Source organism: Zalophus californianus, chromosome 9 (assembly GCF_009762305.2).
Source record: "Zalophus californianus isolate mZalCal1 chromosome 9, mZalCal1.pri.v2, whole genome shotgun sequence".
Lineage (NCBI taxonomy): Eukaryota > Metazoa > Chordata > Mammalia > Carnivora > Otariidae > Zalophus > Zalophus californianus.
Window position 1 is genome coordinate 96,269,462 of NC_045603.1, and position 22,748 is coordinate 96,292,209.

Below are 22,748 nucleotides of genomic sequence, written 5' to 3' on the forward strand. Positions count from 1 at the left end.
GGAGAAAGGGGCGAAATGGTTTTATGGTCACATGCCGCGGGGTCTAGTGGGAGGAGCAGTTGCTCAGAGGACGCCTGGTGCTTCCTGTTTCCGGTTCTTGGAGTGGAGCACAACGAGGCGCCTTGGGGAAGCTTTGACACGAGTTCTGGGTCCGGGGTCTGCGGCTGGCCCCTCGCTGGCCCTGTCTCCCGGCCCCAGACAGGTATTCAGCCGGGGATTCTGCGCCTTGGCTACTCCCTTTGCCCGTGACACGTGAGTATGAGGGGCGTGGAGGAGGAGGGGAGCTGGAGAGCGCTCACACCTCGGTGTCCGTAACAGGGGCTGGGATCCCTAAGTCTCCTTTGGCCAGGGTTCGAGCCAAAATTCCAGCTAAGGAGCCCTAGGGCAGAATGGAGGCGGAGGCGTGAGGGCGGGGAGTTAGAGTTGTGAAGGGAGTGAGGGAAGAAAAGACCTACCAAGACTGGAGAGGGAATGGACGTGTGTTTGGAAGGCAAAGAAAGGAAGGACCCTGGGTATGGAGTCGTTTGAGGTGTTACTGGATACCTGTAGAGGGAATTTTTGGCCTGCATCGTGAAGGAAGGTATAGCGGCATCATTTGGAGAGGATACGGCCCTAGGCAGTTGGAAAGTCAGGAGATTAGACGGAATGAGAATTTCTAGAACCTTGGGAGAAGTTTGAAGGGGATGCGTGTATGGTATGGAGTAGCTACTAGAGAGCTTCTCTAGTGTTTTCTCTTTGTGGGGAGCTTCCGCCCATCGGACCTAGAGCTACTTCTCTAAGGCTTTTCAGCATTGGGCCGTTTAGCTAGTTAGGGCTGGTCTTCTATAAAAGGGTAGGCTGCTGGAGACAGGAGATAAGAGCCGCTACCTCAGGAATGAGCCAGATAGCGGAAAGTAGAAATTCCACTGAAAAATGGAAAAATGCTCATGGCTAGTCTTGAGGGGTGGGAAAGAGTGGTACAGACGCCCAGTGATGTGAACTGCTTCCCAATTCCTGGCTTAGTCGTGGGTCATCCCATTGTAGAGAATTGTTTGGCATTACCAAAATAGATCTGTCCTAGAACAAGAAAATTGAAGGGGATTTTTCAAAATCTTAAAGTCCTGCCCTTTATTTCCAAAGTATCTGGACAAGCTATTGCACCTTGAGGATCTAATTGTAGCACAATAAAAGGGAACTACACAGCCCTTGGATTTCATAGTCTCCCTAATAAATTTTTGCACCCCTGTATTTATCAGAAATTTTCCAGAAAATAGCTTTATGCCATGAATCCTCCAACTTGCCCCACCAACTTCATACATGTTTAATACTTGTATGACCTAGGGCAAATAATTTAACCTCTATAAGCATCAGTTTCCTCATCTGTAAAATGAGAGAAATTATACCTACTTTTCTGGGCTGTGAAGATTAACCTAATAGATAAAGCACTTAGAGCATTTGTCACTGAATCAAAAAGAAGTAGCTCAAAACCGACAAACCTTAAGCAGAAAAGAGAGAAGAGTATAAGTTGATTCTCATCCTAACTTCTTGAACCAATAAGCAAATGAAAGATGGTTCAGCTCCACTAAAGCAGACTGCAGGGTGTTTAACCCTTTATCCTATCCCAGTTTTGTAAGATTCTTTGTTCTAATTTAGGAAAAGAAATCATCAACTGTTAACAAATGAGGAACTAATTTTGAGGCCATACGACACAGCCTTCTGTGTGAGCATCCCCTCCAGAAAACTGGTTTGGGGGTGGGGGGAGCTTGAAAATCCAGAATGTTAAAATTTTAAATTAGACCCTGAAGAGAATATAAAGAATATGGCATGTTAAATCAATCTAATAAAAGGAATCTCTTAATACTTTTTTAGGAACGCAGCTGGTCACATAGTGTGTTGAGCAATGAGTTAATTTAGGGAAGGTAGGAGTTTGAGGTTTGAGTTCTTTATTCCATCTCCTATTCAGTGAACTGTGTGAGGAGTCACTTCCCCCCTGCTTTGTCAAAAAGAAAGCTTTGGCTGCCTCCTCTTGAGCCCCCAAAAATTAATGTGAAAGGGGATACACATGTGGTTAAGTGTAGACCATGAGCTCTGGAGCCAGACTTTCTGGGTCACTCCCCTGGCTGTGTCTCAGTTTTCTCATCTGTAAAATAAGGACAATAATTGTATTTACTGCATAGCGTTTTTGTTAAGGATTAATTAGTTAATACATGTTAAGTGCTTTTAAGAGTAAAAGGCAAGCACTCTATTAAGTTTTCTATTAGTGCTTTAAATGTGTTTATGGGGGCCTCAGACTTTATGACGCGATAATTATTCTGTGGACTTTATTAATATTGCTATAGTGAGTTGATTTTGGAAATACCCAAAGTTGAGGCGCCTGGGTGGCTCAGTCGGTTAAGTGTCTGCCTTTCGGCTCGGGTCATAATCCCAGCATCCTGGGATCGGCCGTGTAGGGCTCACCGCTCAATGAGGAATCTGCTTCTCCCTCTCCCACTCCCCCCTGCTTGTGTTCCCTCTCTCGCTGTGTCTCTTTCTGTCAAATAAATAAAATCTTAAAAAAAAAAAAGAAAAGGAAATACACAAAGTCAGGGAGACAACTTCCCAAGCATTTGTTGCCCTAGGGGAATGTGGAAAACAGAAGATCAAGTGTAAATTTTTTTAGGGGAGTAGAGAAAATTCAGTCAGGGCTCAGAGCATCCATTTTCCTATCTTTAAACTTACTAGTACCCATTAAACTCTGCCTAGTTTTATATTCTAGAAATGCACAGGAGCTGATGAAACAGCCTGAAAAAGAGTTAGAGGACTTTAAAGAGTATTAACCAAAGTCCAAGCTTGTAGCTGGAAGCATGTTATTACAAGTGAGAAAGGTTTGGAGGAATTAAATCTGTTTATGATAACAGTGACACTGTTATGAAATTAACAAGTAGCAATGGCCTGGGGGATCATTAACTAATGGACATCAGAGTGGAGTCTTTTGCAAGGGTAAATCAATATGTCCTGGGTGTGAGGATGGATTAGAGAAAAGAAAATGAGTTTGGGAAATGGAGCCATGTGTTTCCATTGCTAGAGCAGTGCAAGGAGCAGGTGAATTGGAAAGTGACTTAGTGATTCCCAAGAATTGTTACCAGTTCTGAGTGTACAAAGACAACTCTGAGATGAGCCATTAAAGTAGATAAATGTCAACTTTTAGGTGCTATGGCTGTGTTTATCTCTAGTCATCTTTCTTATGGTGAATATGAACAAAGACTGTTGGATGCTCCTGACTATTGATAGGAGAAGTTAGGACCCAAAGTACTGAAGTCCCTTTCTCTATCTTACATCTTTCTCAATAACTTTCAACTAGACTTGATCAAGTATTATAATTTCATTGTCATCTTAGGGAGGACCACAGGTTGAAGCAGTTTTTATGAACTAGTATTAAACTTTAAATGAGATATTGCAGTCTAACTTTTCACAAAACAGTAAAGATGCTCGCACTCTCTCTCTCAAAATAAATAAGTAAATCTTTAAAAATAAATAAAAAGAAAAAGAGAAACCTAAAGATTAAGAATCCTATTCTGAATATTAAAGAACGGGGGAAAAATAATGGGTGAAAGCTAAAAGCTTGAAATAGACACAAGAAAATAAAACCCAACTTTGTGATAATGAGGAAAACTGACTAGTGTAAAATAAGTGATGGATGGAAGATAAAACTGTAAAGATTACACATTCATGCGCTTTATCACTTTCCCCCCTCTCCTGATCTTCCCCCCCTCTCCTGATCTTCCCCCGCTTCTTCAACACCCACACCCCATCTCCCAAAAGGATGTTCCCCTTCTACAGCTGCTGGAGGACTGGACTGCTCCTGCCACTGCTCCTAGCTGTGGTAGTAAGAGAATCCTGGCAGACAGAAGAGAAAACCTGTGACCTGGTGGGAGAAAAAGGTCGAGAGTCCGAGAAAGAGTTGGCTCTACTGAAGAGGCTGCAACCGCTGTATAACAAAAGGTAAATGAGAAGAGCTTTGAAGGGCTTGAGAAAATAACTTTGTTAAAGAATCTTTACCTCCAGGGCGCCTGGCTCGCTCAGTTGGTGGAGCATGCAACTCTTGATCTTGTGGTTGTAAGTTCGAATCCCACATTGGGTAGAGACACTTTTAAAACAAATAAAACCCAGGGGCGCCTGGGTGGCTCAGTCGTTAAGCGTGTGCCTTCGGCTCAGGTCATGATCCCAGGGTCCTGGGATCGAGCTCAGCGTCGGGCTCCCTGCTCCACAGGAGGCCTGCTTCTCCCTCTCCCACTGTCCCTGCTTGTGTTCCCTCTCTTGCTGTATCGCTCTCTGTCAAATAAATAAAATCTTTTAAATAAGTAAATAAATAAAATCATAAAAACACTGTTTTTTTTTTCCCTCCACTTACTTTATTTTAGTATTACCACTCTATGTGGTGGGAATACATGTATAATAACCTCTCTCGGAGATGGTTCTAATCTGAACTTTAGTAATACTGGTCTTATTTGGCCATGATATCTTCATTTTTTAATTTTTTTTTTTTTTTTAAGTAGGCTCCATGCCCAGCGTGGAGTCCAATGTAGGGATCGAATCCACAACCCTGAGGTCCAGACCTGAGATGAGATCAAGAGTCGGACACTTAACCTACTGAGCCACTCAAGCACCCCTACTTTTTTTTATGCTATAGAGCAAATTCTCAGCCCAGTTTTTAGTAGCAATGTGCAATTCTCTTATGTAGAAGAGTAACTTTTCAAGACTGGATCCAGGAGACCACCTTGTAGGAATTAAAAAGCATTATTTGGTACTTCCACATAATAGGACTTTAGAAGTATCAGATAAACATTGAGGCCTATACACATCATAAGTGTCTGGAATCTTCAGGTATATAAATCTGAAGATAATCTTCAAAGAACAAGGGACCATGGGATACTTCCCATGAACATAGATCCTTATTCACAGGGAAATAGCAACTGACACTTCAGCATGGTCTAGAACAGGTATTCTAGAATATCTAGCTTTCTTGGATCTTGTGTTTTAATCAGTCATCATCAATAGTTAGGATTGTCTCATTCAACAAATAAACTATTCACTGTTACATGGATATCTCTTGATCAACAAATATTCACTAGTACATTTAGTTGTGACATCAGGTAAATAAATTGATCACACTTGGGGGTGGGCAGGGAGGTGGGAGGGTGGGGAGGCAGCTTAAAGGAAGAGAGGCTGCTTCTCCTAAGGCTGATAGCCAGTAATTCTTCCTTCGTTCTCCTCACTTCTCCTTACAGCTTTGAGAGCACTGTGGGCCAGGGCCCAGACACATATATCTACATGTTCAGGGTGTGCCGGGAAGCTGGCAACCGCACCTCTGGGGCAGGCCTGGTGCAGATCAACAAAAGTAACGGGAAGGAGACAGTGGTAGGGAGACTCAACGAGACTCACATCTTCAATGGAAGTAAGACTCTCCCTGTTGATTAATTGATCCCATGTCAATTCCTCTGGCAGTCCTGTATGTGTCAGCCTTTTCCATTCTCTTCCGAGTATCATATGGTACATATGCTTCAGCTCACCTGAGACTAACACGGCTCCTCTGGAGCCACGGCTCAGGACCTTTATGTGTTTGTTTTAAAGTTAATGAAAAGCTCATGCATAAAGAATCTAGCTGGGATTCTGTAGCTTCATGTGTTTTTCACACCAGACTTGAAAATACCAACAATGACCATTTCTCATCGAATTAGTCCAGTTTTGCCAGTTACATTTTCAGACATTAAGCTTTTTTGCAAACCAGTCTACAAAAACTTCCCCAAACAACTTGTGCTATGGTGATTAGGTTTCTCAAAAGTCATAAAATCATATTGCTAGAAAGAACTATGAGCACCTGTGGTGTGATTCCCTCCCTTAAGCAGATAACTGTATTTTCCAGTGCAAATATTTGTTCATATCAATAATATAATGAAAAATAACATCAAGAGTTTGGGGGTAGGGATTGGAAGACTGGATTTTTTACCCAGCTCATGTTTATTTGTCCTGTGACTTTGAAAAATCATTTCATCTTCTTGTGTTTCTTCATATGCAAGATTAGAAGAATTTTTAACCTTATTCACCTCACGTGATTGATAAATCAAAGGATATTTTGCAAAAGAAATTTGAATGCCATAAATATTAAAGAACAAATGGCTCCCGATCTTAAAAATCATCCATATTGTATTTATCTGTGGCTAATTTTAAATCTTAGGTTTTGCTCTGCCACCTAAGAATTTTATGGAACCTCTTCTGATGTTAGCAGGTGTTCAGAAAATGTCAATCATTGTCAGAGTATGGGTCCTAATTGTTTTTGTACTATCGGTTGCCTGCCTTTAATGTGGAAAATTAGGATTATTCTTATATGAATATCTGATTCTTAGTTGTCTTAAGGGAACAGAAAGCTGTTACAAAGAAGCAGGATTTAGCTTGGTATTTCTGTACTACAGAACTCATATTGCTGGTTATTTTAATTAAGACCAATTTCATTGAACTCCTCAGTGCCTTTCTACCATTGTACCCAGGCCTGCCTCTGCTTTTCCCCCCACCCCAAAGCAACATTTCCCTTGTCCCTCCTCAGGTAATTGGATCATGCTGATCTATAAAGGGGGTGACGAATATGACAGTCACTGTGGCATGGAGCAGCGTCGTGCAGTGGTGATGATCTCCTGCAATCGACACACGCTAGCGGTGAGGCGTCCTGGGGCACACGAGCCTAGAGAACAGATGACAGGACTGGCCTGAGGTGGGAGAGAATTTCCAGAGGGGACAAGATACATCGGGATGGATAGGAGAAAACTAGAAGTTCAGTTTTTTCTTGTGTCACAGGCACCTGTCTTCCATCATACATGGAAAATAAGTTATTCAATCAAGAGAAAGCAAATGCTTTTTTAGCTTGTGGGTTTTTTCTTTTTCTAAGGGTCAAAAGGAAACAGTTTACCACATAAGCGTTGTGTTCTGTCCTTCATCGTCAGGGCAATTTTAACCCTGTGTCTGAGGAGCGAGGCAAAGTTCAAGATTGTTTCTACCTCTTTGAGATGGATAGCAGCCTGGCCTGTTCCCCAGAGATCTCCCACCTTAGTGTGGGTTCTATCTTACTAGTCACGTGAGTGCTTTTTCCCTTATCAATCCAAACCTTCCTTTTTTTTTTTTCCCTTAAACTCAATTACTTGGTGATATTTAGACAAAAATTCTGTGTGTTTGTGTGTGTGCACGCACTGTACCATAATTGGAGGTGGGAAACTTTGTGAAAATTCTCTTTAAACTCTTGACTACGCAAGCTTAAAAAAAATTAGATCTAATGTTTCACCCCTGATAAATATTTGCATTTGGAAATGCTTTCTATCCCATTACTGGAGGACTGGACAGTTTTTAATACTATCCCATTAGACTATAAGAACTTTTGGAGAAATGGAACTGTATAGCTAATAGTACCTATTCTTGGCTCTAAGAGTCACACACTAGGTCTTATTTTTGTCTGAGCCTTTGCTTGTAGTGCTCTAATTGGTTTTCTAAAGAAGGTACCCTCCCTGTTTTGGTCCCCCCCCCCATTTTAATAGAATACAGACTGGGAAACCACTAATGAATATAAAGATTATCTTTATTATCAGAGTTTTAGTATTCCTTGGTTTTTAAGTAGAGATGTTTTTCTTCCTCACAGGTTTGCATCACTGGTTGCGGTCTATATCATCGGGGGGTTCCTATACCAGCGACTGGTGGTGGGAGCCAAGGGAATGGAGCAGTTTCCCCACTTAGCCTTCTGGCAAGATCTTGGCAACCTGGTAGCAGTAAGTAATAGGACTGCTGGCTGAGTCTAGCCTGCGGGCAAGGTTGAGTGACCAACCATCCTGGTTTACCCAGACTGAGGGATTTCCAAGGATATAGGACTTTGGGTGCTAAACCCACAGAAGTCCCAGCAAACCAAGTACAAAGTACTTGTTGGCCCTGGTATAAAGTAACATCTTAGTGTCTGGCCTTGCTAAAGACCTGGCTGGAAGAGCAACACTGTTGCTTCAATTGAGGAATATGATCAAGCTATTAAGGGACCTGGATGGGGAGAAAGAAAGACCTAATTAGAATTTTTCTCCTGTTAGCCCTAAATTCAATTTAGGCCGATCCTTAGAGCTTCTGGATTTTCTCTTCATCTTCCTTGAAGAAACCTAGTTCTTGGCATATTCTTAGACCATAGGTACATATTTGCCTTACCCTCGAAGTTGGTTATTCCAAATTATCATTTCCTTCCTTTGCTTCTTTCTGCAGGATGGTTGTGACTTTGTGTGCCGTTCTAAACCCCGAAATGTGCCTGCTGCATATCGTGGTGTGGGGGATGATCAGCTGGGGGAGGAGTCAGAAGAAAGGGATGATCATTTATTACCAATGTGATTGCACTTTAAATACCCAGCTGCTTCTCCAGTCCCCCAAACCAAAGCATACTCGGCCAGATTTCTTAAGCAGTGTCCACTCCAGTTCTCTCATCCCACCCTTAACATTGCTCTTGCTTTCCAGTTTGCTTTTGATTTGTATTCTCTTCTCACTAGTAGAAATGCCTTCCCTTTGTTCCGTTTTGTTTTTCCTCTAGAATACAGTTGTAAGAGAGAGAAAATAGGGCCTGTGCAGAAGAGGCTATCACACTATCTCTTGGTATCAGAAGGTACAAGTAGGATAGTTACAGTGAGCAAAAACAGTGTGGCAGGCTCCTTTTTTAAACACCTTTTCACAAGTGTTTGAGACACTGGATTTCTTTAATTAAAAAAAAGGGCAAAGAAACATTATTTATACAAGGTTTGATTGCTTTCATGCTGTTACTCTGTACCCTACAGTAGTTTCCATGAGAATCTGGATGTAATTTTTTGCTACTTGGAACTACTCTGTGGTGATTACTTGGTTGCGTTCCAAGTATTGCCATTTGGTCTGAGCCTGGAGATGTTGCAGACTTGCTTCTCCCACCTCTGGGATTAGGATGGGGAAAATGTTTTAATTTCCCACTTAGAGGATTATAAAATACCATCACATCAGTTGTTGGCATGGGAGTGACCTTATAGTCAGAACTGGGCCCTGGACTGTGGGCTCGTGGTCACTGGTCCATATGTGGCCAAAATGCCTTATCCAGAAGTCTAGTCCGTTGGAAAGGGAAAGTGAATTGGACCTCCTGTGCTACAGGGGTTCCAGAAAAGGAAGTCTGTTTACCTGTAGTGGGATCTCCTCGATGGCTTTCTTCTCCCACTTGCAGTAAAAGCTGGCAGAGCTTTTCTTCTAAGCTGTTTCCCTCTACCCATATTTCTAAATATGTTGCACTTTCTTCACAGGCATGTCAACTTCCCCCCCCCTTCCCCCGCCCCAATCTTTTGGAAAGGGAATGAAAGCAGAGGTGGGACATCTAGGGCTTTGCCATCCCGTGCTCTGGGTGTGGAATGCTGCTGTACCTGTCCCTTCTGGCTCAGGGAAGTATCTTCTTGCCCACAACAGTTTCTGTGGGGAAAGGTTTTGAATCCTCTGATGCTTCCACTTTTTTGTTTAGACCATGTGCCCAGAAGCCTGGCCCCATCTTTCTGTTAATAGTGAACCTGGGCCATTGAAGAGTAACGTGGCTCCACTGGACACAAGAGGATGGAATCAGTAGGCAGGGGCTTTTTAATAGCCTTTAGGGAAGAAAATGAAATTATTTCATGTTTGGACTTTTAAATACTATTGGAATGATTTTTTTTTCTTCTTTTCTAAACAGGGAAAATAATGTTATAAAACATCTTTTTTGTTATTTGTTTGCATCCCTCCCCCACAGTTTTAAAAATGCAAAAAAAAAATACATTTTTTGTATAAAAACACGTAAAAGATTAAAAAAACAAACAAGTTGCCCTAGTCTTTTGTGTGAAAGAAGAGAATAGAGACACTGGAATGGAGTAAGAGACAACTGAGACCAATTTTTATCCTTTTACTGAGGAGGAAAAAAATACTTAATATTTTTGTTGTATAAGGAATAGCGCCTAAGGCAGGTACTTATACTCCTGACCTCAGCCCCACACACTCCCGTTTTAATAAAGCTATAGGACAGAGCAGAGTTGGAATTGAAAAGAAAGGCAGGGTAGGAGACACAACAGGGAAACTGAAGGGAGCAGGGGGATGCAGAAAGAATGACAGCCACATGTGTGCCACACACCTTTTAGCCCCTGCAGCACATCAGAATGACACCAACCAAGTCTCTGCACCAGCGAGTGACTCTGCCACGGAGGCGCAGGAGAAGACGTTCAGTACTAAGGGAGCGACAACAAAGAAAACTCTGGGCCACAGCCGCAGTTGGGCAATCCAGAGGGAAGAGAGGGAGTACCCGATGTCACTACTTGTGTCACACAAGCTAGAAAAACCCTACCTCTCCCGTTGTGGAGGCACACCTACGTCCCACCCACTTCCTTACCTTACCATACTGTCTACTCCTCCTCTTGGAGAACTGAGACCCTGGCTAGATACTCCACTCCAGGATAAGGCTGAGCAGTCCTAGTTCTCTAGACTGCCTCTTTTATAAAGATTAGGGTAGGTGAGAAAAGTGAGAACTGTACTGATTTTAAAAAATAAGGTAGAACCAGAGAAAATGTCACAGCTGCCGCCATGTAGCACCAGCAACCAATTCTTGCACTTTTCTTCCCTGTCTCAGAAGATTTAAGTAATTGGAACAGCTCTTTCTTCCCTGTAAAGTCTGCTGGTACCAGGTTATAACCTGGACAGTGGAGAGTGTCTGCCTTAGGCTCGTTTGTGCAAGAGGGCCACCTTAGGTCTCCTTGAGGACGTTTATCTTGGCGCAGATCTTGAGGGCAGGGCCCAACTTGATGTTCATGGCACTCATAAGATGTTCCTCTTTAAGTAATAAAAGGGCCTGTCCATCAATCTCCTGGGAACGAAACTCCTCTGCAATCTCTTGGCAGCCTAGAAGGAAATGGTGGGAATACACATGAGAAACTATGTGGTGGCACAAGAGGATCAGAGGGGGAAACTCGAGATGAAAAAATGGAGACCCAGCAGTGGTTAATCCCAAAGTACTCATCCTAAATTCAGGAATATAAAAGTCTGAGGTGGGAAGCTTTGGAAGTAAAATGAAATCAGAGAAACTGGCTATGTAAAAAAGCCAAGAGGAAAGAACAAAGGTGTTCAGTCACAGAAGTAACTTCATTCAAATAGCTTGAGGGAGAAAAGGGAAGGAGCAAGACCGTATGTTTTCTTTCACAGTAGCAAAAAAATCAAAAAAGTTCAGAGCCTTTCTGGCATCTTTGTTTAAGGGCCGAGAATTCAGACAAACAGCAAAAAGGGTAATGTGATTTTCTTTTCTGAAGAAAACCATCCTTTTTGTCAAGAATAGCTTATAAACAGTCCTGCCTGTAAGAGTGTTGGATAACGATGGCCCCTACTTTCCTAATCCCTTTAGTGGAAACAGTCTTTCATCTATATCTGGTATCACAAAATCACATATAAAAAACATACTTTACCCAAAAATTATTGGTAAATAGTGAAAATCAAATATTGCAAGATTGCTGACAGAGGACAATCAGCCCAAAAGGAAATTAAGAAACCAGGCTGTGGGCAAGTAACCTGGGTAAATATGAAGAATAGAGCCTTTGTCATAACCATACTTAAGCACCTACTGCTTAAAAGTCAGTTCTGTTCCCTGTCACAAAGGCCCATGTGGGATGATCTAAAGAAAAGTAAACCTGTATGTGATCTGGGTTCTACTGGATAGGCCCTCAATACCTTGTAGAGAAGCGATAAACTCATACACCTCTTCTACACTCCAACGGCTGGGATTGCTGGACAGGAACACAGGGTTGATGCCATGTAATTCCGGCGTCGGTGGCGCTGTATTGGGGTTCCCCAGGTCACGTTCTCCATGCCCAGTTCGCACAGATAAAGGCCCAGGAGATGTTGGAGAGAGTGCTTCATCGTAACTGGAATTATCTGAACCCCGGCTAGAGTCCTCTTGACCCTACAGAGAACAACACAAAGCAGTGAGGTCATGAATGAGTGTCGGAAGGTTTCTTTCCCTCACCCCTTCCCAGTCAGCTGGGTTCGGGTTAATACTAGGCATAGAGGAGAAACTAGTATTACAGTGAAGAAACTGTACTTTGCAAGTGTCTGGAGTCACTAGTCCACTCTCAAGTAACTTTCAAGTATACTTGAAAGTATAAACTATCACTTTCTTGATTCTCCCCTTCTTCCAACAATCGTAATCTAGATTTTGTCAAATGTAATGATTAATGGACACATGAACCAGTAATCAGGTGAGAAGAGACAAGGAGTCAGGATCTCTTGGAATTTGGAGTAATGCCATCAATACAAAACTTCAGAGTTCTGGTCTCATACTCTTTTACCGGGGCAAAGGAACTGCCCCGTAGGGAAAGAGGAAGGAAAAAGGACCATTTTAAAAGTAGCTGGCTCTGCAACAGACGCTCACCCGGTGGCGCTTGCCCTGGATTTTGGCACGGGCAATGTCAGAGGAGCTACGGCGGGGTCCGCGCCGACGAACGCGAGCGTAGTTGGCTTCTTGGAACTCTTTCATTTTTTTCCTCTTCAGCCGGAACTGGTGACTACAGCTCACATTATACCTACGGGTCGGGGCATATATGGGATGTCAGCAGTGCCGGAGAAGACCACCTGGCTAGCCTTCACTACGTGGGAATTGGTATTTTAAGAACCAACTTGGGGAAGAACAAGAAAGCAAAGAAGGCAGGAAACATCAGCTGTGAGGTGATCCTAGGGATGGGGCCCACTATTAGATGGAGAAACTGATGCTGAAGGTGAGGAAGGGAGGGTGGGTGCCCATGGTACCTCTTAGCACAGGTCATTGAGCAGAACCTCTTGGAGCCTCGAAACTGCTCAGCAGGAGCATACTTTCCGCAGTACTCACACTTCAGGAGATTTGCCTTCTTATCTAGCTCTGGAAAACAAGGCATCCCTGGAGACTTGTCACTGGGACTGCTGCCGCTCGGGCCATCATTAGGCCCACAGCTGACTCTAATTACTCTCAGGGTTTGCCCCCCAAGACCTACACAACCTAATTCAGAATCCCTCAAACATAAAGCTCAAAACCCAAAACCATAAAGACACGTCCCTCAAGAACAGCATGGTCTTCCTGACTTAAACCAGCCTAGTTTCCATTTTCGATGACTAACTTTATCCCAATTCATACTCTCAGAATGCAGACAAGACTGCAATTCAGAATAGGAGAGAGGAACTAATTACTAACTAGAAAGATACAGGATCCCTCTCCCAGTAAAAGTTTACAAAAGCAGTGGGAGAGGGGCGCCTGGGTGGCTCAGTCGTTAAGCGTCTGCCTTCGGCTCAGGTCCTGATCCCAGGGTCCTGGGATCGAGCCCCACATCGGGCTCCCTGCTCCACGGGAAGCCTGCTTCTCCCTCTCCCACTCCCCCTGCTTGTGTTCCCTCTCTCGCTGTGTCTCTCTCTGTCAAATAAATAAAATCTTAAAAAAAAAAAAAAGCAGTGGGAGAAATGTAAACGAGAGACCTTAATATAGATTATAAAACCTCGAATAAGGAGAAATGGAAATTAAGAAATATACTATTTTAGATCATCTTTTGAAAAATACACCCTTAACAGTAAACAAGTAAATAAAATTCAGGTTGGCTTGATAAAATTACCCTAATCCGACAAGGAACTCCTTTTGTGTGATTCTACACATTCTGATATTTAATACAGTTCCTGTGTGTGGATGGACTTTGTATACCTCCCACTTTAAATAATTGCCATTTTACACTGAGTCCTCAAACAAATCTCCCTGAGTCTCCTTCCCCAGATGGGTCTCTAAATAAATACTTACCAGCAGATGGGCTGTCCCCTCCCAAGGGGGCCCCTGACTGATTCTCATTCAGCCCTGTCGGGAGGCCAGTCTGTAGTGGCTTCTCAGACTCTTTCAGTAACTGAGAACAACCCACCTGTGCCAGAAAAAGTTTACAATTAGGTTAGCCTAGTCCCTTTCTGCTTCTCTATAACTTTCCCCAGTGTTTCTCACCGCCATGCCTTTGCCTGGTTCTCGGAGTTAATGGCCAAGTCTGGTTTAGAGAAACATTTTTCAACATGGCAATCAAGAGGCCCTAACTGGCTCTTTTCAGATGAACCACTGGAAAACAGGTTCCTACCTTGGCTGTCTAGCTTGTCCTTTTCCTTCCGAAGTTACAGATACCTGTTGTTCTAGCCCTAGTTCTGCAACTCCTGGTATCCAGAAAAGTCCCTTAACTTCTCCACCACAAATCCCTTCATTGTAATACAGCCTAGTTTGCGTAACTAAACATTCAGCTTCTTCCTTCTCTTCCCAACACTTTCATTTGCTGGTCTACACATATTCTTTCCTTTACCCCTTCCCTTCCTTCTTTACAATTAACCATACAAACAATAGAACTGAACCATTCTCTAATAATTAAATGGTTCTGAGACTTGATTTTAGTGGACTTTGGAAAGATAATAATCAGACCAAGTCCCCACTTGAAAGTCCCACCTTATGGCCCTGCCCTCACCGGGAAAGGCTCTGCTCCTTCCTGGATAACGAAGCCTTCAATGATGTGGGTGAGAATCTGGGGCTTCACGATGGCCTGTGGAGGTTTTGAGTCACCCGTTTGTCTGGACACCATGGCTAGTGTAGGAGGGGGTGCGGATGGGGCAGGAGCCAAGGCTACTAGCTCACTGCTTGGAGTATTAGCATTCACACCAGTCACTGGTTCAGCTTTCTCTGGAATAGATTAAGGAACAGATAGGGGATGACGTAACTGATCCATCTATTAGCCAAGCCAGTCTGATCTTCCACAATCATACATGTTCACCTTTGAATATTCACCCTGGAGTCCCTGTTTTTGGATCTACCCATTCGTCCACGAAGTTCAGGCCCATCTTCTACGGAACCAGATGTAGCTCTGAGCTCACTCAGAACAGGTCTCTAATCTCTGCACTCCAATAGGACTGCAGAAGTCAGTTACTTACCTCCAAGACTGCTCTTCTCCTCCATGGCCTTTGGGCTCTCGGCTACTGGAGATGCCTTGGCAGAAAGCATTGAACCCAACGTGGAGACATCGTCTCTCTCCTCCTCAGACTCTGCCTTGCGTTTGACAGCCAGTGTCTGGGGTTTGCTCTACAAGGTGAGGAATAGGAAAGAAACCAAGATTTATGAGTGAAGGACAATAAGGAACCTCAATGACTCCCATACTGTCAGTGAAAATGTTCTTAGTTCCAGATTTCCCAATTTGTGTATCTTCCCACAGTACACTAAAATTCCCGGTCATTCCCAAGAAGCGTATCTTCTATGTCAGGACAAAAGAAACTGTCACATTTAGTCCTGACCTACACCTCGGGATCCTGGATTCATTATGGCCCCACTGAGAACCACTATTTTTATAAAGACCAATTTAAGTGATTAAGGCTATCTTGATCTAACTTTGTATAGATCCAAAAACCCAGAATGATTTCAGTAGCAAATTTAAGAGTATGAAGTACAGATTATTATATACATTAATGTCTCCTACAAAAGTAACAAATAAATACCAGTATCTTAACCTTCCATCAATGTCTTACAAAAGCAGCACATAGCAGTTTAAGTTTTACAGTTTGTAACAAATAGTTGTCATAGACGAAACAATGCAATGATTAACAGAGCAACTGGTGCAATACCATATTCATGCACGTGCGCGCACACACACACCACATACATACACACTCACACATATTATGTATCTGTCATGGACTAAATGTTTGTGGTTCCCTCCCCCTCCCAACCCCTAAGTCCTAACCCCAGTATTTGGAGATGGGGCTTCTAAGGAAATAATAAAGGTAAGATGATAAATAGCATCTCAACCTTCCCAACTCTTTACTCCCCTCCCAAGTTAAGCTCTATATGGGTCCACTGAGCCCCAGGTCCATTCAAGGGTGACCGTGCCCTCAAAACCATCAGACCTCACTCACCGGCAGGTGCACGGACTGCATGTAGAAGGCAGCAGGTACCTGGGCCACAGCAGGTGAGGAGGTCGTAGCCCCAGCCTTCACCACATGTGCCGTCCCTTGCACGGGAGCCAGGCTCATCCCAGAGGCCAACGTCGGGGGGCACTCTTGCAGCGCCCCGGGAGCCTGGGATGAAGGTGGTGAGGAGGCCAAGTGGGCCTGCCCAGGCTGCACCGTATTGGGCATCCCCCGGGACGTAGGTACGGCAGCTGCCAGCTGTGCCAACCCCAGAGCCTGCGCCTGGGCCGTCCCCGGCTGCCGGGTGCCCACGACTTGCACAGGGATGTGGGGCGGTGGTTGCTGGGCAGCTGACATCTTCGCGGCACCTAGCTGAGGAGGCTTGATGGGTGCTACAGGTGGCTTGGACTGGATGGGGATAGGTGGCTTGGGGGTTGGGTCAGGCGGGAGGGACAAGGGTGAAGACTGAAGCATGGGTTGAACCACCAGGGTCTGGGCTTGTTGCGGGGACTGGGAAGGCGGGACCTGCTGTGTAGGCGGGCCCTGCGGCGGCTGAGGGGCAGGGAGGGGGGTGGCCGGTGGCGGCGGGGGCGGCGGCGGGGGCGGCGGGGGCGGCGGGGGCTGCTGCTGCTGCTGCTGGGCCAGCTGGAGGTGCGTGGCCGTGTGCAGGAGCTGGGACTGCCGGTGCTGGAACTGCTGCTGGTGGTGGATGGCAATCTGCTGCTGGATGACCACCTGCTTCTGCTGGAGGTGGATCTGCTGCTGCTGCTGAATCAGGGAGTGGGGCTGGATCTGCGTGTAGGTGGCTACAGCAACAAGCCCAGGACGGAACAAAGAAGAGCGGGAAATAATCATTAACATTACAAATTAAAAGTGAAATCACCTTTCCAAGGCGTACCGAGCGTTGGTATCACACAGGGAATGGCAACGTAACTGGGAAGGACCCGGGAGATCGCTTCATTCATACTCTTCCCTCTGAGTCAGACATGACCAACTATCTCTCTCTACAATGAAGGACCTCAAGGGAAGAAGTCCCTTGCGCTGTCATTTCACGGTCCTCAGTAATTTCTTGCAGCCATCTAACTTTTATTTTCTTTGCTATACTAAATCCTGTCCATTTGATCCAGCAAAGGAGAAGGGCTGGCCCATCGCCCGTATGATTAGACTTGAGTTCTTCAAGGGCTGAGTCCCTGCTTTCTACATTTGTACATCCCCAGAAGCCAGCCCAGTGCCCGGCACATGAGAAAGACGTAATGGTCACTGAGAGAATAAACGTCCACAGAGGTAAAGATTCCAACAGCTTCCCGTGGATGCCTCGGTTCTTCAGACTCATCAGGTTAGGTCACCACCTAGTAGAAGTCTCAAGAGCCAGCTGCTGCAGGTCCGGCCTTTACCCAGTTTCCTCCGCGGCAGGCGGCGCCGACAATCTCCCCCACTCGCGACTCTCCCAGATTGCCCAGGGAGCATGTAGGAGATGGAAGCACTTCGGAAACCGAATGCTACGGTACGTAAATACTAGGTAGGAGGAGTATAGCCGATGATGAACTCATAACTTTTTGTAAGTAAATCATCCAAATACAGCAACAACTAAAGTGCTAGAAACAAGGCAGGGAAAAATAAACATTACCAAGTAAGGTGCACACATCTAACTATACCTAACCACATCTAAAAGCAACTATAAATCATTGGGGTTATTCTTTTTTTATTCTTATTATCGATCCAGATGATCACAAGTTCACTATATTAAACCGTGGCTCGGGCACCTGGGTGGCTCAGCCGTTAAGCGTCTGCCTTCAGCTCAGGTCATGATCCCAGGGTCCTGGGATTGAGCCCCGCATCGGGCTCCCAGCTCCGCGGGAAGCCTGCTTCTCCCTCTCCCACTCCCCCTGCTTGTGTTCCCTCCCTCGCTGTGTCTCTCTCTGTCAAATAAAATCTTTCAAAACAAAACAAAACAAAAACCCGTGGCTCTATTTGCTAGTCCTAAGTGCTCTAAGGCACTTACACCATCTCTGCTCTACCCTGGCCCAACAAATCATCATTAAACAGAGTGAGGAGGGGCACTTGGGTGGCTCAGTCGGTTAAGCATCTGCCTTCGGCTCAGGTCATGATCCCAGCCGGGAGCCTGCTTTTCCCTCTCCCTCTGCCCCCCACTGCTTGTGATCTCTTCCCCCCCCCCCCCACCCCCCGCTTGTGATCTCTCTCTCGCTCTCTGTCAAATAAATAAAATCTTTTAAAAAATAAAATAAAATAAATAGAGTGAAGAGAGAAGTCATCCCTTAAGCTAAATCGTAAGCTCCATGAGGACAAGGAATCTGTTTTTCAAAGATGCATCCCTAACACCTCCTACAACACAGCAGGCAATTCAGTTAAGAACTAGGTAAATGAATGGGTGGGATGGGTAAACTGACAAACTCAGGGCCAAGAAGAGGGGGACAAAGCAATCTGTAAACTGATTGCTGCCTGGTGGAAACAGAGATCTACCTCTGTTACCTGTCCTCTCTCCCTGGACTAATATGATCAAGGCTGATGTGATTTTCTTTCCTTCCACTACTCCAGGACCAAGAGAAGCAGGAAAAATGGCAAAGCAATGTACTCTGAAGATTTCAAACAAGTTCTGAGAGAATAATGACCTTGGGAGAGGTGACAGCTTACCTGAGCTAATAAGGGTCTGGCTGGGAGCAGGTGTAGCTGTCCGTGTCAGGTTCATGCCCACATTCTGCTGACCAGGCCCATCTGCTTCTGCCTTCTTGGCTGCTGCACTTTCTGCTTCTGTCTGGCTTCCCTGACTCACAGTCACTGTTTGGGCTGCAGGCAAGGGCTGCACCACTCCTGTGCCCTTCCTGGGACAGCTCCCACCCCCACCCATTCCTGAGGAAGGCAACTGACCCAAGCCCCCAGGTGCCTGGCCACCTCCGCCTGGCCCCACGGACCCGGGGATGGTACTCCCACTGCCTGCACCAGCTTGACTGAGGTTGAGGGACTGGCCCGAGGCCCCAGAGGAAGCCTGAGCCACAGCGAGGGCCTGGCTAGAGGCCTGGGAGAGGCTAGAGACAGGGGAGGCTCCAGGAGGAATGGCCTTCTGAGTAGAGCCTTGCATCTGGGGTCCTTGGGCTGAGGCCTGTTGGTTCCTCACTGCCAAATTCTGCACCTGAAAGATAAGAAGAAAAAGATATATTGAGAACAGGGGAACAGGGGGCATGAAGGTCAAAGACTTCTGTGACTGATTCAGGAGCAGTGAAGACAGAAATTAATAAAATACAATGACATGCACTTAGATATTCCCCAGCCCCCCCCCTCAAACTTTGTCCCCCCACCTTTACAATTACATACATTAAAGTCCATCCAGTCACCCAGGGAGGGACTCTTGAATCCTATTTGATTTTCAGTCTCCTTCATTCACTATCAAATCTATCAGCAAGTTTGCTCATCTATTCCTTCAAAATGTGTCAGATTTTCCCTTTCTTCTCCATTCGTTCATTCATTCAACACTGACCAAATAACCTACTATGTTTCAGGTACTACACTGGATACTGGAAATGCAAAGACGAAAGACACTGTCCCTGCTCTTAATGAGTACTTTCTACCAGAACAGACAGACAAGAAAATCAACGAAAGCCCTATTATACTCTATGCAGAGATCTGCACAAAGTGCCATGGGAGCAGAGGAGGAAGACGCACTCAGACCGGGGAGATTAGGGAAGACTTCCTAAAACAGTCTTTTGTTCCATCTGAGACTCCATGGGTGAGAGCAAAAGTGAAGTTTGAAGACATAGGTAACAATATTTGGAAGACCATCGAGCCCAGAAAGAGGATAGCATTTTTGGAAATTATGAATATTTCACTACGTTTGGGGTGAGATGGAGGGAGTGGAAAGAAATGAAGCTAGGAAGACAGGCTGAGGCCGGGGAGGATCCTGCGAGATCAGGAAGGGCTTGGTGCATTCAAATGAGGAGAGTCTGAACTTTAGTTCGGGAACAGAAAGTTTATCCATCTTCCCCACTGTTCTATTTCCAGCACCTAACACAGTGCCTGACATAGGAAGTACCCCAGAATATGAAGAGAGGACTGATGAGCACTTCACTGATGACAGGAAGCCACTGAAGAATATTAATCAGAATAAACATAATCAACTCTACAGCTGAAACCATTCTCTTAAACATTGCTGACAGAAGTGTAAATCAGTACAACCGCTTTGGCAAATGGTTTGGCATCTTATCCTCAAGCTGAACATTCACACACCCCCTAATCCAGGAATTCTACAGGAGATACTCTTGCTATATACAACAGGAGGCATGTGTGAGAAAGTTCACAGCAGCACTATTCATAGTTAACGAAAGTCTGGAAGCAACCCAAATGGCCATTATCAGAAGAGAAGATGAATGAACTACAGTATATTCACACGGTTCGATACTACATAGAAATTAATAAAATACGATGACATGCAATAATATGGATGGATCTTGACAATAAGCTATTAAGAAAGTATTCCCCCCAAATTACACACAGCACAAAGACCTTATAAACTTAAATACAAATACATACACATACACACACACACACACACACAAAATATAGAACATATGGTATCTGGAATTTACTTCTAAATAATCCACAGGTGGAGGAAAGTGGCCTGGATAGAAAGGCGATGTGTTGATAAATGTTGCAGCTGGCTGGCAGGTGCATAGGGATTCATATTTTTTTCTATTTTTGCATAAGTTTGAAATATTCCATAATAAAAAGTACTTTTTAAAAATATATGTAAACACAATAAAACTATATAAAAAGGGACACAGGGAAGGATGAACCTAGGAATCAGAGTGATTGTTACCATGGGTAGGGGCAGGCAGTGGGTGGAACTGGAGATTGCTTATTACATCATTAAAACATAGTAAGTAACTAAGAAAGGGCCATGAATGGACCATTGCTGACAGGATGTCACAAACCAAGGATTATGATTTATCAAATTCGGTATACCAGAAGTACCATTTAAACTAATGTTAGGAACAACAGGTATTTTCTTATTTAAAAAACTTATTCTGATAGTAATATGGAGGATGCTTAGAGGTAGACAAGGCTGAAGTCAAGAGACCAATTAGAAAACCAGTACAGTAATGCAGGTGAAAAATACAAAGACGCTGAGTTCAGGCAAGCAGTAAAGAGGTGAGAGCTTCTGAGAGAGATTTACAAGATTATCAGGATGGGGTGCTGGGGCACTTAATGTGATCAGGCAATTATATAGTTTGTTTCTAATCAGCTTTCCACAATGACTATTTAAAACTTTCCTGGTCTCCCGATATACCTCAGAACCACCTGCTCTTCCCCCTCTCCCTCATCACCCCTGCAGAGACAATAAAACCATCATATGAGCACACTGCAGCAGTTCCATCACCAAATCTATACATGCCGCTCACAAACCCCCACCACTTCCTTCTCCCTGCTCTCCCTTCTATCCTCTCTCCTATCAAGTCCTTCTCCACACTCAGGGCCGCAGCCCTCCTTGTACTATCAATTCCTTCCTGTATCTTCAACCTCTCCGCTAAAGGCGCCCTCCCATCACACCTGAACCCCATTTCCCCAACTCCAGCTTCATCCTCCTTTCCTTTTATTACTAAACTGGTAATAATTGTTTACATTCACTGCATCTATTCTCACTATCCAGCCATTCCTCAAATGATACTAGTTTGGCTTCAATCCCCCAAACTCCACTGAAATGGTTCTCCGTCCATATTAGTAACTCTATCTTGTCTCTCTGCTGCGTTTGACAGAGGACTCCCTGCCAGTTCTAACATTCTGCTCCCTTGTCTTCATGATACCACATAATCCAGATTTTCCCGTTTTTCCATCACTCTTTCCTACTCCCCTCTGCCAGTTCATCAGCCTCTACTTGACCTTGAACTATTTTCTAAACGGTCCTAACCCTCAGGGCTCCATCTTAATATAAAGACTTTTCTCTTGTCAATCCATACCTTTCCCTAAGCAATGCCAATGCTCTCTTTCCTTTTATTACTACCGTAATAAAAGGACACATAGATGATAATTACGATTATCATCTATGTGTCTACTACTCTTGAATGTTTATCTCCAACTCAGACCTTCCCTCTAAGCTCAAGCACCAGATATATAAAACAGCTGACCTTGTGACCCACTGACTCACAAGCACGTCTAAGACAGAGGTATCCAAAAGTTAACTTCACCCTAGATCCACTTCTCCAACATTCTCCATCTCCTAAGTAGCACTAACCTCTGCCTCACCACTGTCACATCTCGTCTCTGGCACTTCCCTCAACTGAATCAGTTTTCCTCTTTCAAAGATCTTCTAAATTTTTCTCAAATCTATTCATTTCTGTCCATCTCCGTTGTTACTACCTAACCCAAACACCATCTTTCCCCGAAACTGTTGTTCTCACTAGATTCACACTCACACCAATTCCATTTATTCTCCCTAGAGGAGCCAACATAGTCTTTAAACAAAAAAAATGAACAAGCCTTGAACCTGTCCCGGTCACTTCCAAACTGAAAATCCTCCCATAGTATCCCAACACCCTTTGCATAAAGCCCAAAATCCTAAACACTGTTCCCAACGCCCTGCAAGATGAAGTTTCTCCTACTTCCCCAGTACCATCTCCATCCCCCTTTGCCAAACTCCAAGCACACAGGTTTTCTTTCAATTCCTCAAATATATAAAGCTTCTTCCCTCCTCTTTGGATTCAAGGGGTATTTGGACATAAGGTTTCCCTGCCTTCACCACTCTCCTTCCATGTCTTCACCGGACACCCAATTTAAATGTCACCTCCTCGGGGCAGTCTTCTTGACTTTCACCCTGATCCCAA

General features: G+C 44.5%; 2 protein-coding genes across 12 annotated transcripts in view; one reads left to right on the top strand and one right to left on the bottom strand.

Annotated features, from left to right (window-relative positions):
- On the top strand, positions 1–20,711 carry M6PR (mannose-6-phosphate receptor, cation dependent). 3 transcript variants are annotated; one of them, XM_027593102.2, is made up of 8 exons: positions 24–252; positions 3,781–3,960; positions 5,247–5,413; positions 6,560–6,669; positions 6,954–7,084; positions 7,640–7,766; positions 19,434–19,660; positions 19,933–20,383. In XM_027593102.2, the coding sequence occupies exons 1-7, from the start codon at positions 32–34 to the stop codon at positions 19,626–19,628; spliced, it is 1,131 nt and encodes a 376-aa protein (XP_027448903.1). In that variant the 5' UTR covers positions 24–31; the 3' UTR covers positions 19,629–19,660; positions 19,933–20,383. The 3 variants fall into 3 exon arrangements, with proteins under 3 accessions (XP_027448904.1, XP_027448903.1, XP_027448902.1); XM_027593103.1 differs by lacking the exons at positions 19,434–19,660; positions 19,933–20,383 and adding an exon at positions 8,239–9,812 and having other exon boundaries at positions 1–252; XM_027593101.2 differs by having other exon boundaries at positions 25–252; positions 19,434–20,711.
- PHC1 (polyhomeotic homolog 1) overlaps positions 10,006–22,748 on the bottom strand; it is a 22,053-nt gene continuing 9,310 nt past the window's right edge. For 5 of the 9 annotated variants that reach the window (XM_027593096.2, XM_027593094.2, XM_027593092.2 and 2 more), the window contains 9 exons: positions 18,571–19,066; positions 15,925–16,724; positions 14,950–15,097; positions 14,490–14,701; positions 13,796–13,910; positions 12,787–12,913; positions 12,413–12,563; positions 11,713–11,944; positions 10,006–10,893 (listed from right to left, as the gene is read on the bottom strand). In XM_027593096.2, coding sequence (XP_027448897.1) covers positions 10,739–10,893; positions 11,713–11,944; positions 12,413–12,563; positions 12,787–12,913; positions 13,796–13,910; positions 14,490–14,701; positions 14,950–15,097; positions 15,925–16,724; positions 18,571–19,066 — 2,436 coding nt within the window. In that variant the 3' untranslated portion in view covers positions 10,006–10,738. The remainder of the gene's footprint in view (positions 10,894–11,712; positions 11,945–12,412; positions 12,564–12,786; positions 12,914–13,795; positions 13,911–14,489; positions 14,702–14,949; positions 15,098–15,924; positions 16,725–18,570; positions 19,067–22,748) is intronic. The other 4 variants (XM_027593093.2, XM_027593098.2, XM_027593091.2 and 1 more) reach the window with 2 other exon arrangements.

Coding starts and splice junctions, on each gene's coding strand:
- M6PR (XM_027593102.2), top strand. CDS start 32: ATGCCGCGGGGTCTAGTGGGAGGAGCAGTTGCTCAGAGGACGCCTGGT. Junction 253..3,780: donor ACTCCCTTTGCCCGTGACAC/GTGAGTATGAGG, acceptor ATCTCCCAAAAG/GATGTTCCCCTTCTACAGCT. Junction 6,670..6,953: donor GCAATCGACACACGCTAGCG/GTGAGGCGTCCT, acceptor CTTCATCGTCAG/GGCAATTTTAACCCTGTGTC.